Raw genomic sequence first — 27,459 nt, 5'->3', positions numbered from 1 at the left:
TACTACCACTCTTCGGTACTCAAATATCGTATTTCAGTCAACTCCCAGCAAGCAATATGTGAATCACAGCATACGCAGACAATGGGATGATTTGGGAAGCCAAAGATCAGAAATTGGAGGAACAACTATATACCTGGCAGAGGGTTCTGAAGGTCCAAAACAAACTTAATTACTTATGTAGATTGATCATCTATACCTTTTGATGAGCGAGATTGCAAATATCAAAATACAACGCATAAATGGTTTTTGACTGCAGTGACTTAGAAGCTCAACTTTTTAATATTGCCAAGGGACTGTAGACCTTAGTATTTCAACTCAATACCTCTACCCCTTTCTGAAGGGGGGGGGGGGGGGACTGTTCTTAAGAGACGGGCAACAAAGTGATCCTTTAAGGTTCTATCTTTACCAACTGATGTACTAGAACCCTAAAAAATGAAGGATGCAAGCTGCTATGGAAAAAATTATTACAGTATAAGCTTTCAAATATCCAGATAGTAAGCTAACCCAGAAATGAAACACCTAAGATGAAATTTTGGAGATGACAGGAAATTGCTCAAAATTTTATTATTGTTTAGTGGATATAATTAGGAAACAGAAAATACCTGTTAAAACATAGATCATCACGTACAAGTCATATTTTCTACCAATTTTGACCTACAGATCAGAATGTTGAACTTTGACAAAGAAAGATCTGAGCAGAATACAAATGACAAAGATGGGCTTTCTATGATGGATCATGGGTAAGACGAGAAGAACCAGGATAAGGAATAAAACAATACGAAACACGCTTCATATCAGTCCCATAAAAGAAACTATGGAGAGAAACTGGATGAAATGGTTTGGCCACACTAAAAGAAAGGGATAAAAAAGACTTCCAAGAAGAGCTTTGGAATGGACAGAATCTGAGAGAAGACCAATCACAAGACCATGAACAAGATGGAGAGACCAGGTGAAGGATGATGTGAACCGAAGAGGCCTACAATGAGAGGAAATTGTGAATGATAGACAGTGGGAGAAAGAGAAGACTGGAAGAGGCTCTGTGAATGACCCACATAACCAGAAATGTTTCAGGAAGAAGAATTCTCTACTGTATTTGGTGAGGAATGTGCAAGCCTGATCTCTGATTACATATCACAACATTAAGAGACACTTGTGCAATATTTGATGGCTTCATATCATACTAAATTTTCATGCCACAGATCACGTATAGTTTCTCTGTTGTAATCACTCGTGTGTTGTCTTGTACTTAATCTGTGGAAGTCATATGTATCCTGCTTGGTGTTCCAGTTTTAATTTGTTAATGTCCATATGGTAGTTAAAACAGCTAATGATGTTTGACTAGCTGAATATCAAAGACAGAGACACGTTTCCCTCGTCAAGGTAGAGAAAGTTGTCAATATTTTCCCTTACTCTCTTCATTGATGAAATCCATTCCTTCCAACAAATATCCAAACATACACGCTTTTAGCAACTGAACGTTTGTGTGAATTCCAAAAATGGACTCCTATCAATGCATTTCACTTCAGACTGTGGCATCTATTGGACAAGCCAATAACAGCACAAAATCAGAATCACATAATCCAGAAAACAATAGGGCTGCAGCTATTATTTACTAGTGCACAGGACATAAATCTGTTAACTGTTTTTGCATTTTTTGGGACTTTTTTTAATAAATGTTAAGAAGTGCTACATAACAAAGAAGAAAATCACTACAGTAACTGAAGGAAACCCTAGAAGAGACAAGGCCAATTAGAAAAATGGAAGAGAGCCTTTCTTCCTATTATTTACAAAACAAACCAACAGTGTGTTTCCACATATAATATGACAATCAAAAGAACTTCATCATCTCAAAGGCACAGAATTCGATTGTCTACTATTCAAGGAAGTTTTACTGCAGCAATTTTTTTCATTAGTTAAAGAGTTATCAACAGCTTTTATGAAACCCTAAAATTGTTCCACAGTAATGCTGCTCTGAAGAGCAAGCTAGAAAACTGTTGAATGAAGCTGCTTTCTCGAAAACTGCTAATTTTTTAGAATACAAGTCAGTAATTGTTACTGCTATTGGCTGTGATGGATTTAAAAAACATGTCAATTTTTTAAACAATGTGCTGCATGTTCCTGGCAATTTGTGTACTTTAGAGTGTACCTTACATTGAAATAATCATCTTGGTAATGGGTCACTGATACCTACTATCCGTATCTCTGAAAGGGACCTTAGCAAAAAAGACAGCATCATACAGAAAGACTACCACAAAACATTTCAGAGAGCAAAAATACAGACATGCACATTTAAGAAGAGGTTTCAAAACTGTTCAAATGGCTCTGAGCACTATGGGACTTAACAGCTGAGGTCATCAGTCCCCTAGAACTTAGAACTACTTAAATCTAATTAACCTAAGGACATCACACACATCCATGCCCAAGACAAGATTTGAACCGGCGACAGTAGCGGTCACGTAGTTCCAGACTGAAGCGCCTATAACTGCACGGCCACTCCGGCCGGCAAGACGTTTCCTTGACCTCCCACTACTGTCAATCACTCCCAGGCCACCACACACAAAGTTGTTACCAGAAATGACCCACAGTAACATCATCAGAACTGAGCCCACAGTGATATGTGCCAACAGCAGCGCAAACGCTGCTTCCAGCTCACAAGTGGACAGCACCTACTCACCATCAATTTTGTCCATATTTATTTATAGACTTGGTCAGAAATGAAAGTATCAGCAGTGGGAGCTCGAGATAGCCAAGTACTTAGAAAAAATAACTTTTGGTGCAGGTCGGGTGAGGCATGAGACACTTACATTAGCGTAGTTTCCAGGCAGCAGTTGGTGCAACAGAAAAATAACAGAATGGGAATCTGGTGGCCATGGGGTTGAGAATGTACACATTAACTTTTTTCCTTTTCAATTTTTATGTTACTCACATTGTAAATAAAACTGAAATAACATTCAGTACAATGTTTTTTTCAGAAAGCAAAGTGTCACCATCTTTATTTTGTCAGAGTGATTTCCATACATCATAAGCTTTCTGGAACTCCTCAGTTAGGATGCTCTTCAGGAAAGCCATCGAAGTAGCTTGCACAGTGTACAGCGACTCAAGATACTTTCCTATGAGGTCCCTTTTCTGCTGAGGGGGGGAAAAAATCTGCTGGGACCGGGATGGGGCTGCACAGTGGCAGGGCACCGTTTTTACACCAATCTGGGTCAGTTACGCCATGACAAGAAAGGCGGTGTGAGCCGGCGTGTTGCTGTGGTGCAGTTTCCACTACGCACAGAACTCCTTTCAGATACGGGCAACCCTGTGATTCAGTCTCTGGAGCACTTCCTCATAAAACTGAGCACTGACAGCCTGGCCAGTGGGTATAAACTCGTAGCGCACTCTCCCTTGAGTATAAAAGAATATGAACATGGACTTCGCATGGGACTTGCTTATGCGAGCACACTTCTGGCAAGGTGACGAAATCGTGCACCATTCCGCACTCAGTCCCTTTGAGTCCAGATCATACCATGAACAACTGTTTGTTTTGGCAAGTTCAATAATTTTGACATCAAGAGAACAATCATATGACGGTCTGAATTCAACAACTGGCAATAAAAATCTATGGTCATCCGTTTGCGTTATTGACACGCGTTTGTAGCATTTCCACGTGCTTTATTTATTTCGTTTGTTGTCCTCGGTGTTGATGTACCGTGCTGCTACACTGGCTGAAAAAGGGGTTGTGGATTCCGACACTGACTACTGTAAATAATGTAGCCAACAGGCGAACAGTTGCATTTCAAAGTGCTTTCATTTCACTTTTCACAACCCCCCAATAATACACATTTATATGTGGCCAGTGCCCTATTGTTCTAACTTCCTATAAGCCTCATTAATAGTTAGCAGGCAAACCATCCACATACTGCTACCATAGTTTACTGTTGAACATCTACGAGCAGTAAAACCATAACCACATAATTCATAGTTCTTGAAGAATACGTATGGAGCAGACACTATCATTGTTTTAACACACGGCCTATTGGTGTAACACTTATTTGACAGTTTAGTTGAAGCATTGTTGTTGTTCTAACCAACATGGGTTCCCTGTCTGAAACTCGGCTGTGGATTGACTGTCTCTTGACCAAAAATCGGGCTTTTATGTATCATCACAATAATAGGTACTGAAACTACATATTGTTCAAAATTAAATTTACAGAAATTACAATTAAAACTTAACACATAACATTAACTGAATACATAAAAAAAATCCGCCTTTTTAACAGTTTCTTCTACTGCAAGGGTTAAGCCGAATTATTTGTTTAAATCATGAAATTAACAAATCTAAGTATGCAAACAATACTTTTGACAAAACTGTTAATTACTTTGGAATTAATTAAGGGCTGGCTCTGCTAAATGTTTTCGAACAGAGCCAAATAAATACTTTAAGATTACTAGGATTTCGTCTTCCAAATGTTTACAATTACTATGTCAATCTTCTTCTTTTATGAAAATGTAGATTATACTCATGTATGTTAATGGTAATTAGCTCAAAGTGAAAAAGCGAATTTAAGGAGGCAGATGGCAAAACAAGAGGGGAATTAAAATTATCCCAGCTTACTTCATCACATGTTCTGCGCGGGTCTCGTCCGTAACCTTCTCCTGACCATATCTAAGTATCTTGCACCATCTGTTCGACTGTGGCCTGGACAGGAAATCAGCCATGAAGGCTTTTTTTAAGCATTTCAAAAGCTTCCAGCAGTGTTTTGTTGAGTTTCACACAAAACTTTATGAAACAGTGTTGGTCTAAAATTTTCTCCATCATAAGTTCAACGCTTGGAACAGCAGTTGAATGGAATGGACAGTGTCTTGAAAGGAGGATGTAAGATGAACATCAACAAGAGTAAAATGAGAATAATGAAATGTAGTTGAATTAAATCAGGTGATGCTGATGAAATTAGACCAGTAAATGAGAGACTTAAAGTAGTAGATGAGTTTTGCTATTTGGGAAGCAAAATAACTGATGATGGTCAAAGTAGAGAGGATATAAAACATAGACTGGCTGTGGCAAGGAAAGCTTTTCTGAAGAAGAGAAATTTGTTAACATTGAGTATAGATTTAAGTGTCAGGAAGTCTTTTCTGAAAGTATTTGTATGGAGTGTAGGCATGTATGGAAGTGAAACATGGACAATAAATAGTTAAGAGAAGAAGAGAATAGAAGCTTTCGAAATGTGGTGCTACAGAAGAATGCTGAAGATTAGATGGGTAGATCACATAACTAATGAGGAGGTACTGAGTAGAATTGGGGAGAAAAGGAATTTGTGAGACAACTTGACTAGAAGAAGGGATCAGCTGATAGGACACGTTCTGAGGCATCAAGGGATCACCAATTTAGTATTGGAGGGAAGCATGGGGGGTAAAAATCATGGAGGGAGACCAAGAGATGAATATACTAAGCAGATTCAAAAGGATGTAGGTTGCAGTAGTTACTCGGAGATGAAGAAGCTTGCACAGGATAGAGTAGCATGGAGAGCTGCATCAAACCAGTCTCTGTACTGAAAACAACAACAACAACAACAACAACAACAAGTTCAATGCGACCACTACATAGAGGTTAATGGAAGAAGCAGTCCTAACCCTCCAAGAGTGCAGAAACAATTGAGCAACCTACCACTGAAAAGCAAGGTCCCCCCCACCCCCCACTACTCTCCCCAGCCCGAATGCACTGTGACATACAGTCCATCACAAAAAAAAATGAGATGCATTACTTTCTGGATTCAAACTGTGGATTTGGGACTTATTAACATTTTCATACAGGCATGAAAAGGAAAGGCAAAGGAAAATGTGGGATTGCAAATAACTTTCAATGAAGGGATTGTAAAGTGTACACAAGAACTTTGTATGTAAAATTAGATACTTTTAATTAGTTCACATTTGATGATATCCAAATGCTGCAATGATAATCCTCACAAAAATAGAGACAGTAGTAATTTTCTTGGCACCTTGCACACATTATAGACATGATACCTTTACAATTAAATGGTTGTTTTAAAGCTTCTATAGAAAAATAAACCTGGCTTACATTCATAAAAAGTTCTCTCTTATTGTGCATTTGGTCAGCAAGCCACAACATGAGAGAGTTGTAGGAGTCACTCTTGGATGTAAAGTATTTGCCTAACCCTGGGGGAAGGGATTTAGTGTCTCCTAGTGCTGTTGGTATGAAACATGCAGAGTACAATTGGTGGTGTTACCCATCAGGCAGCAGCATTTCACACTGTATGGCTCAACTCCACATCTGTATACAACAAATCCAGTAAAATAGGCATGACTAATAGCAGTCCACTGCAAAAATACGTGATTGAAGTGGAGCACATGGTTACTTCTAGTTGTCACCTAACTAACTGTTCACCTCCACTAATCAAAAGATGGATTCATCTATGATACAATTTTGGCTACATGGACATCCCCAGAATTCTTAATGCTCATGTTAACGACAGACTGGCTATATACTGATTTCTGAGTGGTAAGAGGATGGTTCCAACTACTGTTAGGCTAATTATCTCTAGACTGTGCCTTGTGACAGGACTGTTTTTCGATTGTGACTTCAACAAAGAGCAGGCCAGTGCCATCATAAAAGATTTAATATCCACACCTTTCTGTTGTTTATCTCATCATTTACCATTTTAAGTAAATATGATGCTTGTCATGAATAACTAGAAGACATCTGTCTGAGAAGTTCACTGACCACAGTAGTACTCAACTCTTTAATGACAGACTTGAAATGACAAAACAACAGCCCTTTCAGTTTGCAAACCTACTATGTGATACATATGCAAGGAAATCCTCTATTATATGGAATCATAATTATAGATGGACAAATAAAATAAATAGCAACAGCTCAAAATCTTAAAAAGGCAAAAACCACAGCCTATGTTCCATTACTAATCATGTAGGAAAGAATAAGATTGCTACTCACCATAAAGAAGACACATTAAGCTGCAGACAGGCACAATTAAAAGACATTACACAACCTTTCGGCTACAGGCTCCATCAGCAAAAGAGAAACACACATCATTCACTCACACAAGCAAGCACACCTCATGCACACATGATTACCAACTCCGGTAGCTCAGGCCAGAACGCAGCAATCACATGGGATGGAAGCAGCAATCTGGAAATGGCATGGAAGGGTTAATGTCCGAATGGGGGAGAAAAGAACGCTGTCTGGCGGAGTGTGCTAGGACTAGTTTCTACATTTCATTATTTATTCATAACCAAGGAAAATGACCAATGTCGGTCATATTTGCTGGGGTAGTGTGATGAATGCTTACAACCTTTTTTTTTTCAGAAATAATCCATATCATCATTTACTGACACCAGCTCTCTTATTCCTATCCTTTTAAAAGAAAAAGTCCCTTAATTGATAGCTGTTCAGTAACAAAGATGTGCTTCATGAAGGCATCATTTAATGACAAATATTAGCCTCTCCAAAGTCAGTTTTCAAAATGAAGAACTAGAAAAAAGTTGGATAGCAGAAAGTTTTAAAGATAGAAGGGGACAAGGTAGTTCATACAGTTTGGCTATTGTGAACATCTATATGTGAACCAACTGTTCTGTTGTTGAAAAATCATCTTTTACTTTACAAACTTTTCACCCACAGGCCTTTGAGGAGATCGTTGTGATGAGATGCATAATAAGCATGTGTTACCATGTTATACCTTCTTTCAGAAAACTGACAAAAATCTTGTGTGTCACGAGAACTGTAGCTCCCAAGACCACCAATCTGAACTAAACAGGAACTTTGTGAGAGTGATTTTGATTCACAACAAAAATTAGAGGCGTTACAGAACCAAATTGTTCCACCCAACATCTCTTCTAAAACAACAATAAAGACTGCACCGAATGGACTTCATTCCCCTTGACACATAAGGAAGACCACAAGCAGGATCCATATTGGATACGGAAGAGATACAAATATGCTCCATAAATGTGAATAAGTTGTTTTTAGCAGAATTTGAGCATTGATATGTTAAGCAGAATATAAATCAAATAGTACATCATTGAAAAATTAGGTCAGATCCAGGAGCTGAGTTGTCTATTTCACTTTGCCACTTACCATTTTCAAGTGAATCGAGAAGCTGGATTCAGTATATAATGCTTTCTAATTACTGCATACAGTTTTTTACTGGCTTTTAGAGTAGTGTGATATTCAGTTTAATGACATGTGTCAATATTGACAGTAGAATATGAAGAATAACCACAGCAATTGACAAGGGGAACCCACCCTCAATAGGTCACACTCTGACACAGACAAAGCTTTTCAAGTTGAAGGAAGGGTGAACATAAAATTACACCTATTTTGGCACTGGTGCCAACACTCAATAGTTTCTGAGAAAATGATTGTTGATGTTGACACCATTTCATCAGTGTGCTTGCACAATACAAAAACGGGTTGGTCGGTAGGGCATTGGGTATAAGCACTGTTTTGAATTTTTGAATCCTGTGTTCAAATCTAATTTACTGCTTTTCTTTTCCCTTTTTTGTCATGGAAGTATGTGACAAACATATTTTGTGACAGAACAGAATCACTGACAAAAGAAATACGCATTTCAAATCTCATTTATCATGAATATTATCATTCCAAATCTTATATAAGTAACAATAAATGAAAACAAAAAGCATACAAATTCTAGTCTTTTAGGTTTTTCTTTGATTTTTACTTTCACATTTCAGGAGAACCAGTGCATTCTCTGGCATGATATCTACCACAAAAACATTAAAAGCATAAAAATTCAGAGCACCTCAAGCAATGTGATAATTTTGTGGCAAACCACAAATCTCAAAGCATTTTCCAAAAGCTGGAGCCTGCAATTTGTTATAGATCAAGCCAAAGTAGGTTTCCCTTTATTTTACAACTTCTTTCAACTTGCAAAGTTTCAACTGTGTCAGAGTGACCTATGGGTGGTTCCCCTTGTGAGCAGTGTCACTTTACAGCATTATCAGGCAGACAGTGTGCTGCAGGGAAGAGGAAAAGATGGGGAAGAATATGTGAGAAACAAGATGTTTGTTGATATGATGTGTGCTAGAAGATACTGGATCTGGCTGACCCTCTCTCCCTTCCCCTTCCCACTTTCTCTGGACATTTGCAAGTACAGTTAATTATTGAGTAATTAAGCTCCAGAAAATTTATAGTATTTTAAAACTGACTACACTGATCTAAATACCCAAATCAAGATTCACAAACAACTAATTTAAAATAAACTAGTGACTTGAGACTTCGACACAAGGTAAATAATGTAAAAGCAAACACTTTGCTGAAGCTGTTATGCTTAAAAGCAATAATGCATATTCACTGTTTGTAGATCCAACTGAACTTTATAGTAGCCATCCATGATTCTTGCCCTCCACGTTTGACAGTCAGAATCTAAGAACTAGCAAGCTCTAAGGTCTGAAGGGTGAAAATACATATTTGAATTCATGTATTAACAGTTTTTATGAAAATTCAAAGTTACAGTTATTTGGAAAATGAGAAAAGAAGCAATTTAACAATTCAGGAAACTTTACCACTGGAGATCTAAATGATAGAATGGAAATCAATTTTTACTCACCTTTAAGGTTTGTATTTCTTTCAGTGGTGATATCGAAAATCTAATAAGCAATAGTAGTGGTTCTTTTTATAACAATGAACCAAACATGATATGTCCATAATAAGAAAAAATACATAAAACATAGACTGTGTTTATGCAGAGATAGGACAAGTTCTATCGAGTGGAAACAAAGTTTAATTCAGTCACTACCCAAGAATGAAAACCCAAATTCACTGAGCAACTATAGGCCGATTAGTGTATTGTCTTGTTGTATCCATAACATTGAAGTACATTGTTCATAGGAAGATGTCAGACTACATTCAGACTCACAAAATTCATTACATGCGTTGAGCAGGTTTTTGTAAAATGGTACCAAAGGAACTGCATTAACAAAGTGACTGGTGACATCAAACATGCCGTGGACATTTGTGAAGTGACGATGCATGCAGCACTTTCAGTATATATTACTTATGAAAGTAGAACAACTGAATTCTAAAATAATGCAATGCTGTGCTTTGACAGCTGCCTTAAAAACAGCCATCAAAGTGTTGCATGTGGGTCGAGGAAGTCATTATGGAAATATCCACTCTAAGGAGTCCCTAAGAGTTCAGTCATTGGTCTTTTGCTGATATATGATATGTCAATTATATTTCATATTTGGTACAGGCTAACAACACTAGTTGTATTAACTGCCAGCCCTAAGAATATTACTGTTGCCATATCTGGTGTGAATGGCTTTATTCAGTGTCATGATGGTAACAAAACCTGAGTCACACTAAACCCTAAAAATGCAACAATGAAAACAATCAATTATTGATAAAATTATTTAATTGGATAGATAAAACAATCTACTTACCAAGCGGCAGCAGAACACACACATAAAAGACTGTTGTGACTGGCAGGCTTAAGGAGCCAGTAGCTCCTTCTTCAGACAGAAGGGCTGAAGGGGAAGGAAGAAAGGTAAACGAAAAGGAGTGGATAGGTCTAGGAAGAGAGGTAGATTTTGGGGAAGTCACCCAGAACCGCAGGTCAGGGGAGACTTACCTTACGGGATGAGTCTTTCCTTCTCATCCTGTACAGTAAATCTCATCTGACCTGCAGTTCTGGATGACTTTCCCAAAATCTACCCCTTTTCCTAGACCTCTCCAGTCTCTTTCCTTCACCCTTCTTCTTTCCCCTTCAACCCTTCTGGCTGAAGAAAGAGCTACTGGCTCCAACAGCTTGCCAATCACAACAGTCTTATGTGTGTGTTCTGCTGTCACTTGGTGAATAGATTTTTTATAAACCCTAAGAATGGATATCGTCATATCATAATGCAAGTTGATCATTGAACATTTTTGTGTAACAGTTCCTTCTATGCTCCTTGATGGTACTCAACTACCTTATCATAAAAAACACACTAACAGATCTCAGCATAATCTGGGATGAGCATCTAAACTAGAAAGAACACTATAACAGCATGCAGGAAATCTCTTTTTTGTCTACATGCAATTCACAAATTTAGAAAAATATCAGGGCAGTCAAATGAAAATAAGACATATAAAAATGTATGTAAACTTTTTATTATTTCAAAATAATCAGCATAACTTCATGTGCATTTATCCCACTGTGGCACAAGATGGTTGATGCTTTCATGGAAAAATGTTTGCAGTTGCCTACAAAGCCATGATTGTTCCTAGGCATGCACTTCTTTATTCAAAGGAAATCACAGGCAACAAATGTATATTATTCAGGTTTCAAAGAATTGAAAAACATGCGAGGAGGGTTCAGGATTGTATGGAGGATACGTAAGGGCTTCCCAGCAAAACTTCTGTAGTGTAGTTGAAAAAACCTTGGAAATATGTGGGACCACCCACCAGTCCAAAATCTAGTTCTGGAGAATCTTTACTTATGTGAGGTAGTTCAAGATGGCACATCCTGCAAAAACTCCAGATGATTCAAGCCAGCCATGAATGCTTCCTAAATATGTGCGTATAACTGTCAGTCGGTTGACCACAGTCCTTCCTGTGCTCAGGACGGAGGCAACTGGATAGGCAACATGACTTTCCCATGCTATCATTTCCTGACTGATTTCTTAGTTGCTGGTTTTCTCAATATTTCTCCTTGCACATCAATCATGAGCCTTCTACTCATAACCGCAACTAATGCACCCAGCATCTTGGCTGTACCTACATCTACATACATACTCTGCAATCCACCATATGGTGCGTGGCGGAGGGTACCTTGTACCACAAGTAGCATCTTCTCTCCCTGTTCCACTCCCAAACAGAACGAGGGAAAAATGACTGCCTATGTGCCTCTGTACAAGCCCTAATCTCTCTTATCTTATCTTTGTGGTCTTTCCGCGAAATGTAAGTTGGCAGCAGTAAAATTGTACTGCAGTCAGCCTCAAATGCTGGATCTCTAAATTTCCTCAGTAGCGATTCATGAAAAGAATGCCTCCTTTCCTCTAGAGCAGGGCTTCACAACATACGTGCTCGCGGAGCAAGCTGTGAGCAGCAAGGCGCGAGCACGGAGCAGCGCGAGCACGTTACCCCCACTACCGGACCAGAGCGGAGAGTGGGGAAAGTCACATGGGGCACACAACAGCTGCCGCCAGTCAATGTAAATCCGCGGCCACCTGCAGGGATATCACTCACGAATTATTACTGCGGCAAATGAAACAAATAAAGGAGAATGTACACATGCCACATAACTTTATTAGCTTAGTGTATGCCTCTACATTCACATTAATTTGTGAACAGTTACACAATAAAAGGTGTCACTGAAGTGTGGGATTCTCGGTTATCTTGTACTTTTTGCCCTTTACAATTGCGTCTATGTTCGGAGTAATTGTTCTTGTCCATTTTAGGTGCAGCGTGCAGTTTAAATTTCGATCGGACAATGCGTTTCTCAGGTGCGTCTTGTTACATTTCACTGCAGAGAACAGTTGTTCACAAACATACGTGGAACCGAACATTGATATTATTGTAGCTGCCAGTTTGTGCAAACGAGGAAATCTATCCTGAGGGAAGTGTCTGTAGAATTCCAAAATGTTTTTCTTGTTCTTAAATTTGTCTCTGTATTCTCTGTCACACTGCAGGTCAATAATTTCTTGCTGCAGCTCAGGACGAATCTCTTAAATATTCGCTGAATATGGAGAGAACAGATCAAAATCACTGTCTAGTGCTGTCAGATCTTGAAAGCGCTGATCAACTAAACTATGTGAATAACGTTCACAGTCTTTGTGTACATCCTGCATGGATGATAATTTAGGAAAATGAGCTAGGTTTCCTGTTTCCAGCTGACTCACCCAAAGTGTCAATTTCATTTTAAAAGCTCGTATTCGATCTATGAAATGAGTAATTAGCATATCTTTACCTTGTAGTAAAATGTTCAAAGCATTCAGATGGCTAGTTAAATCTGCTAAGAACGCGAGATCACATTGAAATGTGCGCGCGCATTTCCCCTCCCACCCCTCCCTCACTTCTCCGCGACCTTGCACCTGCTCGCGAGCACGTGCCTCAGCAGACGCGAGTACTCGCGCTCAAAGCCGGCCAGTTGTTAAGCCCTGCTCTAGAGACTCCCACTCGAGCTCCTGAAGCATTTCCGTAACACTCATGTGATGATTAAACCTACCAGTAACAAATCTAGCAGCCCGCCTCTGAATTGCTTCTATGTCCTCCCTCAATCCGACCTGATAGGGATCCCAAACGCTCAAGCGATACTCAAGAATAGGTCGTATTAGTGTTTTATAAGCGGTCTCCTTTACAGATGAACCACATCTTCCCAAAATTCTACCAATGAACCGAAGAGGACTATCCGCCTTCCCCACAACTGCCATTACATACTTGTCCCACTACATATCGCTCTGCAATGATGCGCCCAAATATTTAATCGAGATGACTGTGTCAAGTGCTACACTACTAATGGAGTATTCAAACATTACAGGATTCTTTTTCCTATTCATCTGCATTAATTAACATTTATCTATATTTAGAGTTAGCTGCCATTCTTTACACGAATCACAAAGCCTGTCCAAGTCATCTTGTATCCTCCTACAGTCACTCAACGGCAACACCTTCCCGTACACCACAGCATCATCAGCAAACAGCCCGCACATTGCTACCCACCCTATCCAAAAGATCATTTATGTAGATAGAAAACAACAGCGGATGTACCACACTTCCCTGGGGCACTCCAGATGATACCCTCACCTCCGATGAACACCCGCCATCGAGGATAACGTACTGGGTTCTATTACTTAAGAAGTCTTCGAGCCACTCACATACTTGGGAACCAATCCCATATGCTCGTACCTTAGTTAGGAGTCTGCAGTGGGGCACCAAGTCAAATGCTTTCCGGAAGTCAAGGAATAAGGCATCCGTCTGATACCCTTCATCCATGGTTCGCAAGATATCATGTGAAAAAAGGGCGAGTTGCGTTTCGCAGGAGCGATTCTTTCTAAAGCCGTGCTGATGCATGGACAGCAACATCTCTGTCTGAAGGAAATTCATTATATTCTAACTGAGAATATGTTCGAGAATCCTGCAACAAACCGATGTTAAGGATATTGGTCTGTAATTTTGAGGATCCGTCCTTCTACCCTTCTTATATACAGGCATCACCTGCGCTTTTTTCCAGACATTCGGGACTTTACGTTGGGCAAGAGATTCGCGATAAATGCAAGCTAAGTAAGGAGACAATGCAGTACAGTACTCTCTGTAAAACTGAATTGGAATCCCATCAGGACCTGGCAATTTATTTACTTTCAACCCATTCAGCTGCTTCAAAACCCCAGGTATGTCTATCACTATGTCCTCCATACGGGAATCTGTACGAGACTCAAATGTCGGTATGTTTGCACGATCCTCCTGCGTGAAAGATTTCTAAAATGCTAAATTTAAAATTTCAGCTTTGGTTTTACTGTCTTCCATTGCCAGGCCAGACTGATCAGTGAGTGACTGGATGGAAGCCTTCGACCCGCTTACCGATTTTACGTAAGACCAGAATTTCCTTGGGTTTTCAGCAAGATCTTTTGCTAAGGTATGACGGTGGTAGTGGTTGAATGCTTCGCGCATCGCTCTTTTTACAGCAGCACGAATCTCTGCTAGCTTTTGCCTGTCCTCATTCTCCCAATCTTTCTTGTACCACGAGTGCAACTGCCTTTGCTTCCTGAGCTTTCTCCGAATTCCGCTGTTAAACCACGGTGGGTCTTTTCTGTCTGTAACCCACTTTTTCAGCACATACTTGCCCAATGCATGATTTACAGTGTGTTTAAAAAAAACTGCTGAAATGCAACAAACTATCCAGAAGCCCGTCTCTTATCCTAAACCACTCTGCATTCAAGAGGGGTTTAAGGCTTCATCTGTTAACACAGGTGGTGGTGTGATCATACTGCCATTCTACCTTATGCAATACTAGCTGTTACCTGCGACTGCACTCGCATACCAGTACTTTTGTTACAATGAATGTTGGTGAGCAAGTTTTTGTACATGTAAAAACATCAGCTGCCCTCATGTGTGTACCTATTTAGGTACACACAGCTTGTGAAATGCGTGACTGCACTGCCAAACAACTTCCCACATGCCACAGTGGAGGGCACGACATGCTGCCGAGCAAGGAAGGAAGGAAGGAAGATTGGACTGAACATTTCATTGACTCAGAAGTCATAAGAGATGGAGCACAAGCTCATATTTTGTCTAGGATTGGGAAGGAAATCAGCCGTGCCCTTTCAGAGAAACCATCCCAGCATCTGCCTGGAGTGATTTAGGGAAATCACGGAAAACCTAAATCAGGATGGCTGGACACAGATTTGAACAGTCACTGTCCTGAATCGAGTCCAGTCTTCTAACCACTGTGCCATCTCGCTCAGTACACTGTCGAGCAATGCGTGAGGAAGGGGGACATGGGCACGAGTGTGCACCTATTCATCAGACTACTGTAGTAGCTGTACATTATGCAACAAATATAATAATTATTTAACTTGGTTTATGTTCACTGAAGTTAAAGTCCCTACTTCATACTCTTAGGGTCCTTTTTTTAATATCCACACCATATTTCATAAAAATTGATTTGGCAATTTAGTCATGAAAAGGTAACAGACAAAGTTACTCTCACATTTAAAAGCTTAGTATGGATTTGGACGTTTTGGTAGTGTTGCAGTGCTTGTAATTTGAGGCACTACACTGGAGGCAGTCATAGTCACCAGCATGGACATGAGGCAGTCAGCCTGTGTCAGGAATTGCGTGAGCAGCTAGACATGCCCTATCGTAACATAAATTGCATTACACAGAAACTGGTGATATTTAGACTTATGCTTCAACGCACTGTGGTTTGAATGTTATGAAGAACTGGATGAAAATATTTTTATAGGAGTGTACTGTAAAGGAAATGCAATACTAACTAGCGAGACTGAAGAATCAATGAAGGAGACGAAAAACGGAAAGGCAATGGGAATTGATGAGATTCCTGTGGAAATGTTAAAAGTCATTGAAGAAAGAAGGGAAAAGGGAGTCGAATGAATTGTGTAATCAAATTACATGACAGGAAAATGGCCAAAGGACTTCACAGAAAGTATCTTAATACCTATGGAAAAGCAAAGCAAAAAGCGGGAGGAACATAGAACAGTGAGCCTGGTATCGCATGCAGCCAATCTTGCTGAGGACGCTCAACAGAAGGCTATATGGAAAGCTGAATTGTGTAATAGGAGATGAACAATTTGGTTTCAGGCAAGAAGTGGGAACTAGAGATGACATTGGGCTACTGAGAGTGATAGAGGAGAGGTACACGGAGAAGAAAAGGAAGGTGTATGTTGTGTTCACTGATCTTGAGAAGGCTTTTGACTGTATCAGATGGGACAAACTGATGGAAATCCTAAGGAAACATGGAGTTGACTGGAGAGAAAGACGGCTAATTGGAAATTTACATTTGAACCAGAGAGCAAGAGTAAGAATAGGAGGTGTGATGAGTGAAGAAATTGAACTGGGAAGAGGTGTAAGACAAGGTTATTGTTTATCACCAACACTGTTCAATATATATCTAGAGGAAATTATCAGTGAAAAATTTGATGGAAGGAGAGGAGTTTGTACAGGGGGTCGGAGAGTGGAGTGTATAAGATTTGCAGACGACATGGTTGTGATGGCAGAGTGTGCAAGAGAGCTGGAACAAATGTTAGACGATCCAAACACAAAATTAGAACAATATGGAATGAAGGTTAACAAGTAGAAAACAAAAAAGGATGGTAATTGGAGGAAAGGGGAGAAAATGCTGTATGAAAATAGGGGGAGAGGAAATAGAGCAAGTGGATAACTTCAATTACTTAGGAAGTGTAATAATGGATGATACGTATTGCTCTACAGAAATTAGGAAAAGAATTGCAATGGCAAAAGAAGGATTCAAGAGGAAACAGAAATTACTTTGTGGGCCACTAAATAAAGATCTGAGGAAAAGACTTGCCAAATGTTACATCTGGAGTGTTGCACTATCTGGTGCAGAGACCTGGACATTGAGGAAGGAAGATGAAAGAAGATTGGAGGCACTAGAGATGTGGATATGGAGAAGAATGGAAAAAGTGAAATGGGAAGACCGAGTAAGGAATGAATAAGTATTAAGAAGAGTTGGAGAAGAAAGAAACATGCTGAAAGTCATCAGAAAGAGAAAACGGATATGGGTTGGACATTGTTTGAGGAAGGACTATTTATTGAAGGAAGGAAGGAATAGAAGGAATGGTGGAGGGAAAAAGGGGAAGAGGAAAAAGAAGATATCAAATGCTGGACAATATCAAAGGAGGCAAATTTTCAGAAATGAAAAGACTGGCTATGGACAGACAAAAGTGGAAGGAGCTTAACCCATGACAAGACCTGCCGTAAGGCAGAATAGCACACATACACTGTATCCATTAACAAATGGAAAATGCTGTTTGCTTATTGTGTTTATGTACATGTGAACATAAACTTCAATAACATAACTAAAATTATGTGGTGCTTTTAGTTAACAGATGCGCTTAACAACAATATGAAGCCAGTATTCATCAACTTTATTGCAGTACTAGGTCACAAAAATATTAGTTGCACAACAATGAATTAGTTCTGAACACAGATGTAGAATTAACAGTTATCAAATGCAAAGTGCAACAGGTAATTTTTATGTGAGGATTTCCACAGTATATGTAAGTGTATTTTCAAGTCTGAAGTATGTTATTCAAAACTTGCCTCACTGCCTACATAGTTGATGCCTTCAGGTACGATCTGTGGATAGTGAACAGTTGCAGCCTATGTACTGTTGAAAAGCGAGTGATTGATACAAACTGTGTAATAACATTAATAAATCTACAAATGCAATATAAGTTTCATAACTTGCCATGTACAGGTAGAGACACTGCAATCAAACAACATAATCAAAACAATACCAATACGCAGATAAAAATACCTTTCCAGGATAGTCCAAATGTCTTCATTCTGCCCAACAATGAACCAATTAATTTCTGTCACAGTGTAAATGCTACCAATGATTTCCTCACCCTCATTTGTCTCTGTTTATTTTCTTTCACTTATTTTTCACTCTTTCCTGGACTATCCAAGTTGTTCTCCAGGTTGCCTTCTGTACTGCCCCCAAATTAGACATTAATGTAATGAAGGAGTTATTTACCACTTACACACACACACACACACACACACACACACACACACACACACACAGAGAGAGAGAGAGAGAGAGAGAGAGAGAGAGAGAGAGAGAGAGAGAGAGAGAGAGAGAGATTAGTAGTACTGCAAAAATATTAGCTGAAAGCAGGTGTTATCTCAATGATATTCTTCTCACGCCTGCAGACGGATCATGGATCATGCAATCATCTGAATATAATATATCCTTGGTCCAGCTGACTGCCATCTCCAGGCGAGAACACTGTACGTTAATCTCACCAGAACCGATTGATACTGTAGATGGTCCTTTTACACACCACGGAAGGCCAACAGCGCATGCATCAGAAACCATTGCTGCTGCTCCCTAGAGCAAGTGAACATACAGCACCCTGATGACTAAAGCTGGCAAAAAACTGATGAATTGCTATTGATTAGCACTGACATTATATTCTGCTGGCTGAGTCAATGACCATTATCTTTTTAATGTCAGGTTAAAAGGGGTTCCACATCTTGCTTAAAGGGTAACACTTACCTCTATTTATAATTTTGTCCGCCGGTCTAATTTTTATAGCTTCCTTTAACACACAGTCCCAATAGCAAGATGCATGGGCAACCATTTGCATCTTATCATAGAATATTTTCTGTCCCTTGGTAAGACAGTACTCTGCAATCCCAGATTTTTCACGCTGCATTAAACATGTGTGGCAATGATGCTCAGCACACAGACTGAATGGTGTGCATTGTCTGGCCAATATTGACTTCCCAAAATGGCAAGGGGTTTTATAAACACTGGGCTTCATAAGTCTGAGGGCATCTTTTGCCAAGCCAAAGAACACACTATTCTTGGCTGGCAGATGAAATACACTTCTGATATTACATATTTTTAAAACCCTTCCTATTTTTGAAGATATGCCCACAGTATACGGCAGAGAAGCCACCAATCTATGTGCATCTTCTTGTGGTTCAGGCACAGATCCAAACTCGAAGGCACGATAGATCTGTTGGTCTGTGTAGCCAATCTGCTCTTGAACACAAGCTTCAGGTGATCCAACTCTTGGGTCGAGCTCTCTGCATTTGAGATGGCACAAGTGCTCTTTCACAAGATCCACATAACCCCCATGGGGATTGGTACAATGGATGGCAACTTGTTGTGCGCAGATACTGGTCTGTGTGTGCCCATTGTTGGTAAACACTATGTCTCGCAGTCATGTCATCCTTCCTACAGACCCTTCAATTAAAATGATTCAGGAAATGCCTCAGACCCTTTTCCATGAACATATCATCAACATACCTCAAAAAATGGGCAAGTTTTAAAAACACTGTTCTCAGTAGCCCTTCTTCTAAATCTGTCATAAATAAATTGGTGATTCTGGGGGATAATGGGCTCCCCATAGCCACTCTAATCAGTTTGTTCCAAATAATTGCCACTGAATAATAAATATGTCAATGTCAGCACATGATGGTAAAGACTCCTCATTTCCATATCCATTTTTTCACTAATTACCATCGAGGATTCTTCAAGAGGAACCAGGTAAAAAGAGAACCTACATTAAAGCTCACAAGTAAGTCTGGGGGGACCAAGACACAAAGACTTCACTCGCTGGATAAAGATCATAGAACTGGAAATATGATGTTCACATTTTCCGAAGTCAGGGATAAGAATAGACATTTAATAATTACCAAATTCATATGCAGACACACCTAAGTTAGGCACAATATGATGTAGTGGAATCCCTTGTTTGTGAACTTCTGGCAAACTGTATAATCTTGGTAGAACGACAGCACCAGGACAATGCTTTTTAACACTTCTTCAGAACTGACAGACTCTTCTGTTTTATTTATTCAGTGGGTCATTCTGCAATCTTCGGCATGGTGAATCCTTAAGTAAAAGATCCATTTTGCCCACATAATCATCCTGTGAAAGAAGAACCATGGCATTACCTCTGTCCGCTGGTGGATTAATAAATCTGGATCTTCTCTAATGGATGAGATTGCTGGCCACCTGCCATCTGTTGGGACAGAGCCCAGCGCAACATTTGTGAAAACTCTTGTCTGATTTTTTCTGCTCAGTTCTCAGGAAAGCTGGATACCGCTTGCTGCACTGAGCAAATACATTGTGGGAAATTTTATACAGGACAGGTAATTCACACCATTTGACAAAGATGAACTCTGTGCCACTGCTCTACACGTTTGATGCAGCCTGAGAAATCTGTGGTGGTGGAATACTGTATTACCGAAGGACACAGAACATTATATGATAACACACAAACGGTTGCCCCTGCATCTCTTTATTGGATCTGTGTATTAAAGGAAGCAATCAAAATTACACTGGAAGGTAACATTATAAATCAAGACAAGGGTTACCCTATAAGCAAGATTTGGAATCCTGTTTTTTCTGGCAAAAAAAGCCAGTGGTAATTAACTCAGCCAGAAGAATGTATTGACAGTGGTACTTGATAACAACTCAACCTTTATTACCTGCTTTCACCGCTGGGGCACTGTTAAGTTCACATGCGCTATGGGACAGCAACTAAGATTTGTAGCGCACGTGATGTTGGCCTTCTGTGGCATATAAAAGGGCTGTCATTCACGCAACCAATAAGTTCCGGCAAGATTAGCATACAGTGTTCTCAACTGAAGATGGCAGCCAGGTGGACCACAGAAATATTTTCATATGACTGTATGACTCAACTGCAGATCTGAAACAAACATCGTTAGTTGATGTGCTGGGAAAGTTTACATAGCCACAGGTATTACCTCAGTTACCACTTTTATGTCAGCAGGGCTGACTCCATACTACACTGATCCCATACAGTTACCAACAAGTATAATAATTAATCATATTACCAACAGAGAACCTCCAGTCATTAATGTCTGCTGTAAACAGTGATGAACTGAATTCTATATTTACTTCTATTATTGTTAATGAGTTGCTTTTTATCACCTTCCATATCAAAAATATTTCAGTGATTCAAAGAAAACAACAAATTTACACAAATACAGTGATCGGGTGCTCTTCAGCAAACAGAAGTTACTTTGCCTTATATAATGAAACAGGCTGTATTGGGTCATGTGGAGTACCCGATGCAGCAGGTTTTGTAGTATGCGATACACGCTAAAACAGATGTGGGTAGTGTATAAAGACACTTAGTGAATAAGGTCACTTAGTGCAACAGTGTGAAATAGTTGTAACGAAAATGTTAAACTGTGTCACAGACCAATTAATGTATGTTCTTAATCAGGTAAAGTAATGTACAGTTAGAATAAGTCATTATCACTTTGATATGAATTTAGGGATGTTTTGAAGAGAAAGAACAAGTTCTGGAATCAGTGTTAACAATGTATAAATGATAGTAACCTTTTTCATTCAGTTTTGTAATTATAATTCAATTAGTATAATTCATTGTTTACCATAATGCAAATTAACTGTGTAAACCATTAATTTTGGAAAAGCTCAACATTTATGTATCTTTGCAAGTCAAGACAATATATTCTTATGGAAATCACTAACTAAAACTCTGTAATTAAACTCGTAATTAATGTTTCTGGAACATTATATACAGAAATTCAATGCAATGTCCACATATTACGAAAACTAGAGAAGATTCGTTTAAACTGGAGAAATAATGTTACAAGAATGATTCATTAGTGTTTTTTTTAACACAATTTAAACATTTTGTGATGTACATAATTATTATGCATTTTAGCTTTCAAATGTTGAAAATATCATTTTGAACGTTTGAATTGTAATTCTGAAGTTGTAGAAATATTACCAGCTCAAAATTGTTTCATACAACTGCATAATTAATTAAATTAGATAAAGATATTTGAGAATGTTCTGGACTGAATAATAAGAACTTTATTGCTAACTGTATGTATGTTTCAAAATTGCACTTGTAAAAGATCGTTAATTTTAGAAACGTGCATTATCATTGTACTTTTTTTAATTTCTACTAAAACTGTGCAATGTCAGTTTTTGCTGGATTAACTTATTGCAACTGCAACATCAAACATGAAATAACATAATAATGTCAAAGATCATAATTGTTAAAAGGTGTATAAATACACCTTGTTGAAAGACTTTGAGGTGCATGTGGAGTGCAGCTGGAGTACTATCTGGTGTGCACTGGTTCCTGTAAAGTAGTGACAAATAAACAAGTGTCGCCAATAGATTAATTGGTGAACATTTGATAGTGACCCAAGACTTTCTGCAGCAAAGTTATCACCTCCAAAAATGTAAAACATGGTATGAGTACTATGTTAAACCAGAATTGACAGGATTGCTACGTTAGATTTGGTGAATGGAGTTGGTATGAGAAGTTACGTTAGATTTGACGTTGGAGCTGGGCTTCTGGACCTTTTTATGTTTCACTTACCAGTAGCAGATTACTTATTGTCACACGCTGACAGTCAATTATTTATTCTCTTTTGAAGCCAGCATGTTCACTTCTGGAGGCCAATATGTCTTACCCATAAGCCACTTCCATAGTGGCAGAAAATGTCTTAGTTATCTAATCACCATGTTTTACTAGAGACCCAGCAGAAAGTAAACTGTACTGTTCTCATAACAGCCAGAAAACAATTTTTACAGTCCCTCAGTTTATTACTTTCTTACAAAATAAGTTTCTCCAAGAATGCACTCATTTAGCAGTGTACTTAAAAAAACTAAGGAAATTGATTGTAATAAAAAATGAGATAGTTCATATTACCTGTTTCTTGTTTTTGGAACAAAGGGTGGTTGGGGATTGGTGCTTGCTTCAAGTTAGAATGTAATAATGAGTTGCCACGATTAGCATTAAAGCTATCTTCTACCTCTACGGGTAAATCAGACCCCAAATATTGCTGATTATTATTCCGCAAACCAGTTGCCGATCCATTGTGGGATGACGTACTGGGCACTGAAAAGGTGATAATGTTTAGAAGATAATCCTAATTAAAATAATAAAGTAATTAAAAACTACTACTGCCCAACAAACTCTGTCCTTCCCGTAAACTCTGTGGTAGCTGTAAAGCAAAGGCATGTTTCTATATGATACTATCATGTCGTAACAATACAATAGCACAATGAACAGCTTAACCCAAGAATGAAACAAAAAAGTACTACACCAGCAGGTAAAGGCCATGACATTCACAACACACATGCAAGAGTCTAAAAAGGCTGCTGAAATATTAGCAAAACTGTAAAATAAACAAAAAAGTAAAAGAAATTGGGGTGTTTGAAATATTAATGTGTTTGGACCTCAACATTATCATAGAAAATGTCTTAGCCGTTGTTAGGAATTTTGTATAGAATTAGACTTATCAGATCTTCTTTTTCAACTTGCAGTCTCTATAATGCACTCTAAGTGTAGGCATCCAAAAAGGGGGAGGGTGGAAGGGCAAAGGGGAGAGAGGGAGGGGGGGAGGGAGCCCAGGTATACAAATATTTTATTTATTACAGAGTTCTAGGTACAATAGTCTATAATGGTATTCAGTACATAGAAAGGTAAAAACAACCATCAGCAAAATTAAAAGCTCAGGTATCACCATCAAGAGTGCAAGAGATATTCTACTGTTACAAACAGAGCATCTCTCTGGTGTGATTAAGTGCTAGAAGATGACATTGGACTCATTGTGGAAGACATAAGGGTTCCAGTTTTAGATCAAGAGTTTAAAACAATTTCAAAAGACTTTCAAGCAAAAAAGGCAGAACTTTCAAGCAAATAAGGTGGAAGGTATAGACAACATTCCTTCAGAATTTCTAAAATCATTGGGGGGAGTGGCAGCCAAATGACTGTTCAACTTTGCAGAGTCTATGAGGCTGGAGACATACCAATAAACTTTCAGAAAAACATCATCCACAGAATTCCAAAAATACCAAGGGCACATAAATGTGGGAACTATCCTCAATCTGGTTAACAGTTCAAGCACAAAAGTTGCTGACAAGAATAAGAGGCTCTGTTAGATGACAATCAGTTTTGGTTTTAGGTAAGATAAAAGCACCGGAGAGAGAGTTATGATACTGCACTTGATAATGGAAGCAACACTTAAGAAAAACCAGGATACATTCATTGCACTTTTTATTCTAGATAAAGTGTTTGGCAGTGAAAAATGTTGGAAGACGTTAGACATTCTCTGGAAAAAGAGTGTAATGTATAGGGAAATATGGATGATATGCATGAAAACCAACAGTGAACAATAAGAATGAAAGACCAAGAACAAAGCGCACAGATTAAAAAAGGTGTATAATAAAGATGTAGTCTTTCATTCCATACTGTACATTAAAGAAGCAACGAGAGTAACAAAAGAAATGTTCCAGAGTAGGATTAAAACTCAGGGTGAAAGGAAATCAATGATAGGATTTGTTGATGGCATTGCTATTCTCAGTGAACGTAAAGATGAAAATAAAGAAGTTATCTCCGAGAAGGTGTGCACTGTAGATATTCTGGTCCCACCTGTCTGCCATGTGCATCCATCCAATGTCTAGGGCTTTGTGGGAATTTGAGTAAATGTGGAATTTTTAACCACAATGCCTCCTCAACCATTACAGTGTCCTCAGCATACTAAACAATTCCGTGTAGCAGGCAGAAAATAGTTCTGGGGGCACAGCGAGCCATTTAAAACCACATAAAATTTGCTTGATTGGTTCCCGGGAATTACGCCGGATAATATTGTAAAAACCGCATAATATTTCAGCGGGACAACTGCCCGCCATCTTCAGGTGCTACAGTCGTGTCGCTGAGAAGCTCGCCAATTTGTGTGTTGGCTTTCTAGAACAGCGCAGGCGCCAGCAGGGGCATAACGTCATCGAAGACCAACCGTAGACGGTGTCAAATACCAGAGCCCTCTGCTGGAGAAATAGGTCGAGGTCTGCGGAAGTGCGCCGCGGGAAAATGTGGCCGGAAGCGACTGACCCCGTTCGCGCGCGCGCGAGGTGTTAGCGCGCGATTTAAGCATCTGCGTTAAGGTTTCCCATCTGTGCTGACTCAGTGCAGTTATTAATCTGCAGCTGACGATTCCTTAGTGCCGCCAAGGCTGGCTCCCAGGCATTGCTCAGGTGAAACCTCGTGTCTCTGTTTATTAATTAACTGCCTATACATATTTTGACTGCCTCTTTGATGATGGAGTCCTAGTACGTGGAAGCATACGAGAGGATCTTGGTTTCTCCATAGTTCATGCCGTGTCCCGTGTCAAGGCTGTGTTCAGCAACCACAGATTTCTATGGCTGACTCAACCTCGTGTGACGTTTATGTTCGTTGCATCTGTCTTTAACTGTACGACACGTCTGGCCAATATAAGACTTCCCACAGTGACATGAGATTTTATATATTCCTGGTCTCCTCAGGCCAAGGTTGTCTTTAACACAGCCCAGCACTGATTGCTCTCGTGCTGGAGGCCGGAAAGCACATTTAATCCGATATTTCTTGAAAATTCTGCTCATCATCTGTGTTTAATATCACAGATAAACCACTGAGTGAAGCTGCAATGTCAATGTTAGAAAAAGGACTTAATTTTGCACCTACTCCCAAGACCTTGCCCATCAAGGAGTTCATCAGTGCTTTGAACAAGGCATTTTAAAACTATCGAATGATGCTGCTGAAGAAATAAGGCAAGAGGCTTGCAGATCAATAACCAGGATGCCTGCACCCAAGCAGAATGTCACCACTGAAGATAGAAGAGCGTTCCGTTCTTTAAAAGAAGACAATTATATCGTAATTTTACCAGCTGACAAGGGTAACGCCATTGTTCTTCTGCCTGCTACATCTTATTTTGGCAAGATGATGGACTTATTACAGGATACAGTGTATCGTCATCTTCAGAAAGATCCGACAGATGCTGTACAATGGAAGACATCCGTTCTCCTCAAATCCAGCCAACTTCCTCACCATCTGAAGAAGAGTTTAAGGGAATGAGCACCAGTTCCGCCACAACTTTATGGCCTGCCAAAGATACATAAGGAGAATGTTCCGTTCGCCCTATTGTCAGTAATATAGGTGCCCGAACATACCACCTAGCTAAACGTCTGGCTTCTCTTCTGAGTCCCATGGAGGGTAGATGTGAACACCATATATGAAATTCAGAAGATTTTATATGGTGACTGAAGAACCTGCGCCTTGAATCTACAGACTTACTAGTGAGTTTTGATGTGTTTTCTTTGTTCACATGAGTGCCTCTGATGGACTCATTACAACTCATAGGAGCTGAGTTGGAAGAGGACAGCTTACACCTTTTCAAACACGTGCTTACTTCGACTTACTTCTTATTCAACAACCAGTATTTTGAGCAGACTGATGGGTAGCCCTCTGTCTCCAATAGTAGCTAATCTTTTTATGGAAGATTTCGAGGACAAAGCACTTCAGATGGCAGTTTTGAAACACAAATGTTTTTGGAGATATGTAGATGATGCGTTTGTGGTATGACCGCATGGGACAGCAACGCTTCCTTCTTTTCTGGAACATCTGAACTCCCTCCATCCAAGCATCTGTTTCACCATGGAGATAGAGAAAGATGGTGAGCTCCCGTTTCTGGATGTTTTGGTTCGTAGAAAGAGACAGCTCCTTGGGTCACAGTGTGTTCCGGAAGCCTACGCACACAGATTTGTATTTACAAGCTATGAACTGTCATCATCCCTCACAGCGCAGCAGTGTGTTACGGATGCTAGTGCATAGGGCTAGAGCCATCTCTGATCAGGACAGCTTACTGGCAGAGCTTAGCCATCTCTGCTCTGTGTTTGCCCAGTACAGGTACTCGGAGAAGCAGATCCGGAATGCATTTCGACCAGCACGCTCCAAACCTCAAGAACAGCCTGAAGAAGCAGAGAACACCTTGGGGTTGGTTTTTCTACCACATGTCGGTGGCATGTCTTTTAAGATGGGCAGATTTTCAAGAAATATCGGATTAAATGTGTTTTCCAGCATCCAGCACGAGTGCAATCAATGCTGGGCTATTAAAGACAACCTCGGCCTGAGGAGACCAGGATTATATAAAATCCCATGCCAGTGTCTTATATTGGCCAGATGTGTCGTACGGTTAAAGACAGATGTGACGAACATAAACGTCACATGAGGTTGGGTCAGCCAGAGAAATCTGCGGGTGCTAAACACTGCCTTGACACGGGACACGGCATGAACTATGAAGAAACCAAGATCCTCTGGTATGCTTCCACATACTGGGACTCCATCATCAAAGAGGCGATCGAAATACGTATAAGCAGTGACCTAATAAACAGAGACATGAGGTTTCACCTGAGCAAAGCCTGGGAGCCAGCCTTGGCGGCACTAAGGAATCGTCAGCCG

The 27,459-nt window shown here is 39.6% G+C and overlaps 1 protein-coding gene across 1 annotated transcript in view; it reads right to left on the bottom strand.

Annotated features, from left to right (window-relative positions):
* Positions 1–27,459, bottom strand: part of LOC124789603 (fidgetin-like protein 1) — a 196,166-nt gene that overhangs the window by 135,934 nt on the left and 32,773 nt on the right. Inside the window, exon 4 of the mRNA XM_047257012.1 lies at positions 22,894–23,082. Coding sequence (XP_047112968.1) covers positions 22,894–23,082 — 189 coding nt within the window. The remainder of the gene's footprint in view (positions 1–22,893; positions 23,083–27,459) is intronic.

This window comes from Schistocerca piceifrons, chromosome 3 (assembly GCF_021461385.2).
Source record: "Schistocerca piceifrons isolate TAMUIC-IGC-003096 chromosome 3, iqSchPice1.1, whole genome shotgun sequence".
Taxonomy (NCBI): domain Eukaryota; kingdom Metazoa; phylum Arthropoda; class Insecta; order Orthoptera; family Acrididae; genus Schistocerca; species Schistocerca piceifrons.
The sequence above is the reverse complement of the archived record's forward strand: the minus strand, read 5'-3'. Positions and strand labels throughout refer to the sequence as shown.